Source organism: Pongo pygmaeus, chromosome 10 (assembly GCF_028885625.2).
Source record: "Pongo pygmaeus isolate AG05252 chromosome 10, NHGRI_mPonPyg2-v2.0_pri, whole genome shotgun sequence".
NCBI classification, from domain to species: Eukaryota; Metazoa; Chordata; class Mammalia; order Primates; family Hominidae; genus Pongo; species Pongo pygmaeus.
Window position 1 is genome coordinate 27601735 of NC_072383.2, and position 12164 is coordinate 27613898.

A 12164-nucleotide genomic window follows, 5' to 3' on the forward strand; every position below is an offset into this window, starting at 1 on the left:
CGAAAACAATTAAAAGAGACTAATGGGAAATAGCATAAAGGGGAAAACTAGATATTATATAAAAGTGGGGACAGCATGTTTATCAAATACGACAATATTTAATTAAATGTCCCTGTTGTTTAGATTACCTCTTCTTTGTTTCATCTACTAAACAAATAGCGCTCAGGCTGCTATGATGTGAATTCTGTCTCTAACTCTTATTTTGGTCATGAGGCAACTATGCAACCTCCCCAAGTCATTGTTTCCCCACTTGAAAGCTTAGGATAATGATACTAACAATCACGTGAGTTTGCTGCAAGGATTAAAGGTAAGTGCATAGAACATCCTCTAACACATACTGGCCACTTATTCCATATAATTGCTAGTAATCTTTATTATTGAGCACCAGTTAGCTGTGATCATCACCCAAACTCAGTGGTTTACTTGCCTGTCTTCATCTTACTCACTCCTAAGCATTTTACACACTGGTTTCTGCTCTTTGAAACACTTTCTGCTCTTGACTTCTATGACAGCACACTTTATTTTCCACCTATATCCTTACTATTTCTTCAACTCTTTTTTTTAAATTTATTTATTTATTTATTATTATTATACTTTAGGTTTTAGGGTACATGTGCGCAATGTGCAGGTTAGTTACATATGTATACATGTGCCATGCTGGTGCGCTGCACCCACTAACTCGTCATCCAGCATTAGGTATATCTCCCAGTGCTATCCCTCCCCCCTCCCCCTACCCCACAACAGTCCCCAGAGTGTGATGCTCCCCTTCCTGTGTCCATGTGTTCTCATTGTTCAATTCCCATCTATGAGTGACAATATGCGGTGTTTGGTTTTTTGTTCTTGCGATAGTTTACTGAGAATGATGATTTCCAATTTCATCCATGTCCCTACAAAGGACATGAACTCATCATTTTTTATGGCTGCATAGTATTCCACAGTGTATATGTCCCACATTTTCTTAATCCAGTCTATCATTGTTGGACATTTGGATTGGTTCCAAGTCTTTGCTATTGTGAATAGTGCCACAATAAACATACGTGTGCATGTGTCTTTATAGCAGCATGATTTATAGTCCTTTGGGTATATACCCAGTAATGGGATGGCTGGGTCAAATGGCATTTCTAGTTCTAGATCCCTGAGGAATCGCCACACTGACTTCCACAAGGGTTGAACTAGTTTACAGTCCCACCAACAGTGTCAAAGTGTTCCTATTTCTCCACATCCTCTCCAGCACATGTTGTTTCCTGACTTTTGAATGATTGCCATTCTAACTGGTGTGAGATGGTATCTCATTGTGGTTTTGATTTGCATTTCTCTGATGGCCAGTGATGGTGAGCATTTTTTCATGTGTTTTTTGGCTGCATAAATGTCTTCTTTTGAGAAGTGTCTGTTCATGTCCTTCACCCACTTTTTGATGGGGTTGTTTGTTTTTTTCTTGTAAATTTGTTGGAGTTCATTGTAGATTCTGGATATTAGCCCTTTGTCAGATGAGTAGGTTGCGAAAATTTTCTCCCATTCTGTAGGTTGCCTGTTCACTCTGATGGTAGTTTCTTTTGCTGTGCAGAAGCTCTTTAGTTGAATTAGATCCCATTTGTCATCTTTGGCTTTTGTTGCCATTGCTTTTGGTGTTTTAGACATGAAGTCCTTGCCCATGCCTATGTCCTGAATGGTAATGCCTAGGTTTTCTTCTAGGATTTTTATGGTTTTAGGTCTAACGTTTAAGTCTTTAATCCATCTTGAATTCATTTTTGTATAAGGTGTAAGGAAGGGATCCAGTTTCAGCTTTCTACAGATGGCTAGCCAGTTTTCCCAGCACCATTTATTAAATAGAGAATCCTTTCCCCATTGCTTGTTTTTCTCAGGTTTGTCAAAGATCAGATAGTTGTAGATATGTGGCGTTATTTCTGAGGGCTCTGTTCTGTTCCACTGATCCATATCTCTGTTTTGGTAGCAGTACCATGCTGTTTTGGTTACTGTAGTCTTGTAGTATAGTTTGAAGTCAGGTAGTGTGATGCCTCCAGCTTTGTTCTTTCGGCTTAGGATTGACTTGGCGATGCGGGCTCTTTTTTGGCTCCATATGAACTTTGAAGTAGTTTTTTCCAGTTCTGTGAAGAAAGTCATTGGTAGCTTGATGGGGATGGCATTGAATCTGTAAATTACCTTGGGCAGTATGGCCATTTTCACGATATTGATTCTTCCTACCCATGAGCATGGAATGTTCTTCCATTTGTTTGTATCTTCTTTTATTTCACTGAGCAGTGGTTTGTAGTTCTCCTTGAAGAGGTCCTTCACATCCCTTGTAAGTTGGATTCCTAGGTATTTTATTCTCTTTGAAGCAATTGTGAATGGGAGTTCACTCATGATTTGGCTCTCTGTTTGTCTGTTGCTGGTGTATAAGAATGCTTGTGATTTTTGTACATTGATTTTGTATCCTGAGACTTTGCTGAAGTTGCTTATCAGCTTAAGGAGATTTTGGGCTGAGACGATGGGGTTTTCTAGATATACAGTCATGTCATCTGCAAACAGGGACAATTTGACTTCCTCTTTTCCTAATTGAATACCCCTTATTTCCTTCTCCTGCCTAATTGCCCTGGCCAGAAGTTCCAACACTATGTTGAATAGGAGTGGTGAGAGAGGGCATCCCTGTCTTGTGCCAGTTTTCAAAGGGAATGCTTCCAGTTTTTGCCCATTCAGTATGATATTGGCTGTGGGTTTGTCATAAATAGCTCTTATTATTTTGAGATACGTCTCATCAATACCTAATTTATTGAGAGTTTTTAGCATGAAGCGTTGTTGAATTTTGTCAAAGGCCTTTTCTGCATCTATTGAGATAATCATGTGGTTTTTGTCTTTGGTTCTGTTTATATGCTGGATTACATTTATTGATTTGCGTATATTGAACCAGCCTTGCATCCCAGGGATGAAGCCCACTTGATCATGGTGGATAAGCTTTTTGATATGCTGTTGGATTCGGTTTGCCAGTATTTTATTGAGGATTTTTGCATCAATGTTCATCAAGGATATTGGTCTAAAATTCTCTTTTTTGGTTGTGTCTCTGCCCGGCTTTGGTATCAGGATGATGCTGGCCTCATAAAATAAGTTAGGGAGGATTCTCTCTTTTTCTATTGATTGGAATAGTTTCAGAAGGAATGGTACCAGTTCCTCCTTGTACCTCTGGTAGAATTCGGCTGTGAATCCATCTGGTCCTGGACTCTTTTTGGTTGGTAAGCTATTGATTATTGCCACAATTTCAGAGCCTGTTATTGGTCTATTCAGAGATTCAACTTCTTCCTGGTTTAGTCTTGGGAGGGTGTATGTGTCGAGGAATTTATCCATTTCTTCTAGATTTTCTAGTTTATTTGTGTAGAGGTGTTTGTAGTATTCTTTGATGGTAGTTTGTATTTCGGTGGGATCGGTGGTGATATCCCCTTTATCATTTTTTATTGCGTCTATTTGATTCTTCTCTCTTTTTTTCTTTATTAGTCTTGCTAGCGGTCTATTAATTTTGTTGATCCTTTCAAAAAACCAGCTCCTGGATTCATTAATTTTTTGAAGGGTTTTTTGTGTCTCTATTTCCTTCAGTTCTGCTCTGATTTTAGTTATTTCTTGCCTTCTGCTAGCTTTTGAATGTGTTTGCTCTTGCTTTTATAGTTCTTTTAATTGTGATGTTAGGGTGTCAATTTTGGATCTTTCTTGCTTTCTCTTGTGGGCATTTAGTGCTATAGATTTCCCTCTACACACTGCTTTGAATGCATCCCAGAGATTCTGGTATGTTGTGTCTTGGTTCTCGTTGGTTTCAAAGAACATCTTTATTTCTGTCTTAATTTCTTTATGTACCCAGTAGTCATTCAGGAGCAGGTTGTTCAGTTTCCATGTAGTTGAGCGGTTTTGAGTGAGATTCTTAATCCTGAGTTCTAGCTTGATTGCACTGTGATCTGAGAGATAGTTTGTTATAATTTCTGTTCTTTGACATTTACTGAGGAGAGCTTACTTCCAAGTATGTGGTCAATTTTGGAATAGGTGTGGTGTGGTGCTGAAAAAAATGTATATTCTGTTGATTTGGGGTGGAGAGTTCTGTAGATGTCTATTAGGTCTGCTTGGTGCAGAGCTGAGTTCAATTCCTGGGTATCCTTGTTGACTTTCTGTCTCGTTGATCTGTCTAATATTGACAGTGGGGTGTTAAAGTCTCCCATTATTAATGTGTGGGAGTCTAAGTCTCTTTGTAGGTCACTCAGGACTTGCTTTATGAATGTGGGTGCTCCTGAATTGGGTACATATATATTTAGGATAGTTAGCTCTTCTTGTTGAATTGATCCCTTTACCATTATGTAATGGCCTTCTTTGTCTCTTTTGATCTTTGTTGGTTTAAAGTCTGTTTTATCAGAGACTAGGATTGCAACCCCTGCCTTTTTTTGCTTTCCATTTGCTTGGTAGATCTTCCTCCATCCTTTTATTTTGAGCCTATGTGTGTCTCTGCACGTGAGATGGGTTTCCTGAATACAGCACACTGATGGGTCTTGACTCTTTATCCAATTTGCCAGTCTGTGTCTTTTAATTGGAGCATTTAGTCCATTTACATTTAAAGTTAATATTGTTATGTATGAATTTGATCCTGTCATTATGATGTCAGCTGGTTATTTTGCTCATTAGTTGATGCAATCTCTTCCTAGTCTCGATGGTCTTTACATTTTGGCATGATTTTGCAGCGGCTGGTACCGGTTGTGCCTTTCCATATTTAGCGCTTCCTTCAGGAGCTCTTTTAGGGCAGGCCTGGTGGTGACAAAATCTCTCAGCATTTGCTTGTCTGTAAAGTATTTTATTTCTCCTTCACTTATGAAGCTTAGTTTGGCTGGATGTGAAATTCTGGGTTGAAAATTCTTTTCTTTAAGAATGTTGAATATTGGCCCCCACTCTCTTCTGGCTTGTAGAGTTTCTGCCGAGGGATCCGCTGTTAGTCTGATGGGCTTCCCTTTGAGGGTAACCCGACGTTTTCCTCTGGCTGCCCTTAACATTTTTTCCTTCGTTTCAACTTTGGTGAATCTGACAATTATGTGTCTTGGAGTTGCTCTTCTCAAGGAGTATCTTTGTGGTGTTCTCTGTATTTCCTGAATCTGAATGTTGGCCTGCCTTGCTAGATCAGGGAAGTTCTCCCGGATAATATCCTGCAGAGTGTTTTCCAACTTGGTTCCATTCTCCCCGTCACTTTCAGGTACACCAATCAGACGTAGATTTGCTCTTTTCACATAGTCCCATATTTCTTGGAGGCTTTGCTCGTTTCTTTTTATTCTTTTTTCTCTAAACTTCCCTTCTCGCTTCATTTCATTCATTTCATCTTCCATCGCTGATACCCTTTCTTCCATTTGATCGCATCGGCTCCTGAGGCTTCTGCATTCTTCATGTAGTTCTCGAGCCTTGGTTTTCAGCTCCATCAGCTCCTTTAAGCACTTCTCTGTATTGGTTATTCTAGTTATACATTCTTCTAAATTTTTTTCAAAGTTTTCAACTTCTTTGCCTTTGGTTTGAATATCCTCCTGTAGCTCGGAGTAATTCGATCATCTGAAGCCTTCTTCTCTCAGCTGGTCAAAGTCATTCTCCGTCCAGCTCTGAGCCGTTGCTGGTGAGGAACTGCGTTCCTTTGGAAGAGGAGAGGCGCTCTGCTTTTTAGAGTTTCCAGTTTTTCTGCTCTGTTTTTTCCCCATCTTTGTGGTTTTATCTACTTTTGGTCTTTGATGATGGTGATGTACAGATGGGTTTTTGGTGTGGATGTCCTTTCTGTTTGTTAGTTTTCCTTCTAACAGACAGGACCCTCAGCTGCAGGTCTGTTGGAGTACCGGGCCGGCTGTGTGAGGTGTCAGTCTGCCCCTGCTGGGGGGTGCCTCCCAGTTAGGCTGCTCGGGGGTCAGGGGTCAGGGACCCACTTGAGGAGGCAGTCTGCCCGTTCTCAGATCTCCAGCTGCATGCTGGGAGAACCACTGCTCTCTTCAAAGCTGTCAGACAGGGACATTTAAGTCTGCAGAGGTTACTGCTGTCTTTTTGTTTGTCTGTGCCCTGCCCCCAGAGGTGGAGCCTACAGACGCAGGCAGGCCTCCTTGAGCTGTGGTGGGCTCCACCCAGTTCGAGCTTTCCAGCTGCTTTGTTTACCTAAGCGAGCCTGGGCAATGGCGGGCGCCCCTCCCCCAGCCTCGCTGCCGCCTTGCAGTTTGGTCTCAGACTGCTGTGCAATCAGCCAGACTCCGTGGGCGTAGGACCCTCTGAGCCAGGTGCAGGATACAATCTCCTGGTGCGCAGTGTTTTAAGCCCGTCGGAAAAGCACAGTATTCGGGTGGGAGTGACCCGATTTTCTAGGTGCCGTCTGTCACCCCTTTCTTTGACTAGAAAAGGGAACTCCCTGACCCCTTGCGCTTCCTGGTGAGGCAACGCCTTGCCCTTCTTCGGCTCGCGCACGGTGCGCGCACCCACTGACCTGCGCCCACTGTCTGGCACTCCCTAGTGAGATGAACCCCGTACCTCAGATGGAAATGCAGAAATCACCCGTCTTCTGCGTCGCTCACGCTGGGAGCTGTAGACTGGAGCTTTTCCTATTTGGCCATCTTGGCTCCTCCCCCCTTCATCAACTCTTGATAGCTCCTGCTCCTTTTCTCTTTGCTATCTACATTTTCTTCTGAGAAATCTCATCCAATTCTATGGTTTCAATATCATCTATATGTTGGAACTCCCACATTTATATTTCCAGCATGGACATCTTTCTAAACCACTTCAGACTCATTTATCCAATAGCCTAGTTGACACACTCACTTAAGTATCTAAATAGGCATCTTAACTTTAAAATTCCCCAAACAGAACTCCTAATTTCAACTCAGCCTCAACTTCTTTCTCTCCCATTACTTCCTATCTTAGTAAATAACACAATCATATCATATCAAAACCAGAGTCATCCTTGATTTTTCTTTCCATTATCCTACAACACATCGATTCATCCACCAAGTTCTATTAGTTCTACAACTAAATACATACAAAATTAATACACTTCTCTGCATTACTATTGTTACCTCCTTAAGCCAAGCTACCATCACCTTTTGCCTGAATTAATGCAAAGCTACCTAACTAGATTCACTGCTTCCATGTCTGGATCTTATAATACACTCAGAATTCACAGTGATCTTTTAAAAAGTAAACCAGGTCAGCCTCTCCTCTGCTGAAAATCTTCAATGACTTGTCATCACACATAGAATACAATTAAAATGCCTTAATATGTGCCTTAATCTGTTCAGGCTGCTATAACAAAATACCTTAAACTGAGTAGCTTATAAACAACAGAAATTATTTCTCATAGTTCTGGAGGCTGCGAAGTCCAAGATCAGGCACCAGCAGATTTGTTGTCTGGTGAGGATGCACTTCCTGGTTCATAGAGGTGCTTCTCTTGCTGTGTCCTCACATGGTAGAAGGGCTGAATGAGCTTGCATGGGCCTCTTTTATAGGGATGCTAATCTCAACTCCCAGAAGACATCACCTCCTAATACTACCCCCTTGGGGGTTAGAATTTCAGCATATGAATTTGGGGTGGGGGAGGACACAAACACTCAGGGCACAGCCATAGAACCATATAAGTCTCTAGATGATTTGGCCCCTTATCTCATAATATTTTCTTCCTTTACTCATTAAACTCCTGCCCCAGTGGGCTTTTCTTGGATCTTCAAATCCATCAACCTCCTGCCTAAGCACCTTTGCATTTCCTATTTCCTTCCCATAAAACTATCTGAACCTAAATCTTGGAATAGATTATTCATCTTCATCATTCAGATCTCAACACAACTCTTACTCTGGCAGAGAGGAACTTCACAATTACAGGGTCACTCTCCCAGTAATTCTCCACCATGCTGTTACTCTGTTCTATTTTATACATTGCAGTTTTAATTATCCAACAATTTATCATTTATTTAATGAGTTAGAATGCATGTCCCAGAAAAGCATAGACCCCATGGCTCTCTCTTTAGCACTTCACACAGTGGCTAGTATAGAATTTTCACTAAATAAATACATACCTAACGGATATCAATCTATTAAAAGAAGTTTACTAAAAGAAGTTTAAGGCACACCCTCTCTGTGCTGGTTGACACTACTATACACCTCTCCTCTGAAATGTTCCACTCCCTTTGCTCTCCTGACTCTCCTCCTTTCTGACCCGCTTGTTTTTCTTTCACTCTTTATGTGGCCATTCTGCTACTCTTAGCCTCTCATAGGGTGTTCCTTTTTTTTCTCCTATCACTGTATTTTCTCTTTTAGCAATACCAACCACTATCCTTGCTCCAACTATTATCTTCAAATATAGACTTAACTTCCAATATACTCAGTAGCCTGCTACCCTAGTTCACTGTATTTTCCATTGCCCTCCTATTGCGTTTTCTTCTCCTCTGCTCTTACAATAAACAGTCTTAATAATACTACCTAGTCTCTAATCATCAGGGCTTCTTAAACTCCTCTCATGCCCCATCTCTACTTCCACCTAAGAGCCCCACATCTGCTGACCCTGCCTTCATTATCATCTGCAACACCTATTTCTTCATTTCATCCATATCACCACCTGGCTTAGACCTTAAGTAACTTCTCACTAGTCCCTCTTCCTCTAGTCTCTTTTAGATAACCCTATCCTACAAATCAAGAACCACTTATAATGGCATTTTCCCCCAAATTTTTAATGTCTCATACCCTCTGAATCTAACTTGTCCTTCTAATCCCATATAATACTCATCTACATGTGACCTCTCATAATATTTATTTCAGTTAATGTCTTGGCCATTTTGTAGAAAAAAAACTTCTTCAAACTATATCCCAATTCAACTCCATGCAATATTCTACTAATTATGTGAATGGTGAATGGGAAGATGTCTGTTATGGGCAGAATTATAACTCCCCCAAATTTCATATGTTGAAGGCCTAACTCACAGCACCTCAGAATGTGACTGTATTTAGAGCTAGGGCTTTCAAAAGTGTAATTAAGATAAAATGAGTTCATATGAGCAGGCCCTAATCCAACATAACCGGTATCCTTACAAGAAGAAGGGATTAGGACACAGACATGTGCAAACACAGAGGAAAGAGCCTATGAGGACACAGCAGGAAGTCAGCCACGTGTAAGCCCAGGAGAGAAGCCTCAGGAGAAAGCATACCTGCTGATACCTTGATCTTGGACTTCTAGCCTCCAAAACTATGAGAAAATAAATTTCTGTTGTTCAAGCCACCAAGTCTGTGACATTCTGCAACAGCAGCCCTGGCAAACTAACACAATTTCCAGGCCAAAATCAAGAGTGAGATACTATACAAGTAATTTGGGAGCAAGGGGCTTGCATCATTCTGACCAAAGGATTAGAAGGGAATACTCAAACATAAGTTGAAGCAAGATCATGAATATTTAGTTGATTTACCAGTGTTATCATTGGTATTATGATCATTATTTTGATATTAAGACCCACTATTCACTACTATACTATCAAAACACAGTTATTAATAAACACTCATTAAAAAATAACTTACAACATATGGAAGCTATATGTTTAAAAAGAGCAGTGGTAGTAGAGAGTTGTAAAGCAAGGCCTGGTCCCCAAATAGAACGTGATATTTTTAACCACATTTTATTTATGTGACTACATATTTTTAAAAAACATAATTTAGAAAATATTAATGCTATTTCATGCTCTCATGTACCTGTAACTTTTCAATAATATTTCTGTAATCCCAAGCAGGCCCTCCAAGAGCTTCCTTAAAGCGTGGCCCAGAGCGAGCTGACAGTCTCCAACCCATTGCTGCTCTCTGCACCATATTTGAATGGCTCTTCATGAAAAGAGTATTAACTTGGCTGTCCAAATCCACTGGAATGGCAATTCCACGATTTTTTGCTGAAAAAGAAACATTTAAAATATTTCCCTCTTAATTTGACTAAAGTTTCTTATACATTATCCATACAATCTTATAAACATAAAAGCAAAAATATTAAATCTTTAAACTCTGCCATTAACTTGTTTTATATAACTGTAAAAGCTTCTAACCTGAATGTATTTCAATTCTTAAGACCAATTAGTAAAGTCGGTTCATGAAACATTCAAGAACTTATTTGATTTCTTAATGATTCATGCTTGAAATGTACTTTATACAGCATCAATACAGAAAAACACTGCATAACAACCAGCATATTTGTACCTTCCCAGATGCCAACATAAATAAGAAAGCAGACATAAAACACATGATATAATTCTTCCACTCCATTCATTAATTTAAGTAGTGTTTGTGTGCACACAAAATTGTACGTGATGAAACATCTGAGAATAGAAATAAAAAGTTGAAGAGTGTAAAAAATCTGCATTGGAAGAGGGCACTCTTCCCAAGATCTGCTCTCTTCCCAAGATCTGCTGAAATTTATATTTTAACAGGTTTACATCACAGCAATACTGAAAATTGAGAATGCTTGTCACAAAGAAAGCAGTAATATTGAAGCATTTTTGCAAGGCAAAATGAAGATGAGATTAGTCCATCAGAGAAAGAAGAGAAGAAACTGCCCCACAAGAGATTAGAGTTAGAAAAGGTCTTCCCAGGTGTGCAGTCAACCAAAACAAAGTGCGGCAGGGATATGGGGCAACTCATTAAAGAGCTGAATAATGAGAACACTTGGACACAGGAAGGGGAACATCATACACCAGGGCCTGTTGAGGGGTCGGAGCAGGGGGGAGGGATAGCATTAGGAGATATACCTAACGTAAATGACAAGTTAATGGGTGCAGCACAACAACATGGCACATGTATACATATGTAACAAACCTGCACGTTGTGCACATGTACCCTAGAACTTAAAGTATAATAATAAAAAAAAGAAATAACACAAAAAATGAAGAAAAACTTGTATAGCAAAAAAAAAGACAAAGGTAAGATACAAAGGATATATTTTTCTACATTTTATCCAAATTAAATCAATGACAATGGATTAAAAAAAAAAAAGAATAACAGCTGAAGAGCTGGGAAGCTAAGGCCCTCCTCCCTCTGATTAACACAGACATAGCAGTCGGCAGAAGCAGTTTTTACCTGGAGGACAAAGTCAGAGAAATGAAGAAATGTTCTCTCAAGAAAGTAGAATACCTGACTAGACAGAATGCCAAATGCAGGTGTTAGAACTTGATAGAGAAGCAAAATGGAGCTTGAAGTAATGCCAGAGACCATCAAGTAAGAGGTGAAATGTGGGCTGGGCGTGTTGGCTCATGCCTGTAATCCCAGCACTTTCGGAGGTCGAGGTAGGCAGATCATGAGGTCAGGAGATCGAGACCATCCTGGCCAACATGGTGAAACCCCATCTCTACTAAAAATACAAAAATTAGCTGGGTGTGGTGGTGCATGCCTGTAATCCCAGATACTCAGGAAGCTGAGGCAGGAGAATCGCTTGAACCCAGTAGGTGGAGGTTGCACACCACTGCACTGCAGCCTGGTGACAGAGCTAGACTCCATCTTAAAAAAAAAAAAAAAAAGAGATAGAATGTGGGGAGAGAGAAGAGGCAGCACCAGCAGAGAGAGGAAATATATTAAATTCTCCAACTCCTGCGCAAAGCCCTCCTTACTTAACACTTACTGGTGTTCCCAGCCTGACTTCTGCTATACACACACACACGCACATACGCATGCACGCACACAAACATGCACACAGCCTAAAGGAAAGCCTGCATATCATTTGATCAGCCTTTGGCCTCTCATACAGAATTCCAGGTCAGCCCTGTCATTTATACAAGAATTCTAGGAAGGAAACAGGCCTTTAAAACTGCAGTGGAAACCTATGCCAGTCATTACGGACTTTCCTAATTACGAACACACGACCAAGGATCACAAGGAAAACCAATACCATTAAGCATAACCAATCCTAGTGAAAACAGGGATGACTCAAGGAAAAGCAAAAAATATTTAAATAATCCTAATTATTGTCCTCAGAGAATTTGAATATATACTGCATCCAAAAAATTAGAAAATCAGAAAGAAGAATGACATCTTAGAAATTAAAATGTCCTTGCATACATAAACATGTCAAAAATTGGCTGAAAAATAATTGATAGAAACACAATTGGTAATCTGGAAAGGAATCTTCTAAAAATTAAGCATAAAAGATCAAAAAGGAGAATAAAACAGAGAGATTA

General features: G+C 40.1%; 1 protein-coding gene across 2 annotated transcripts in view; it reads right to left on the reverse strand.

The window, feature by feature from the left end:
* ITPR2 (inositol 1,4,5-trisphosphate receptor type 2) overlaps positions 1-12164 on the reverse strand; it is a 512913-nt gene that overhangs the window by 215855 nt on the left and 284894 nt on the right. For both annotated transcript variants that reach the window (XM_054443160.2, XM_054443161.2), the window contains exon 35: positions 9703-9893. In XM_054443160.2, coding sequence (XP_054299135.1) covers positions 9703-9893 — 191 coding nt within the window. The remainder of the gene's footprint in view (positions 1-9702; positions 9894-12164) is intronic.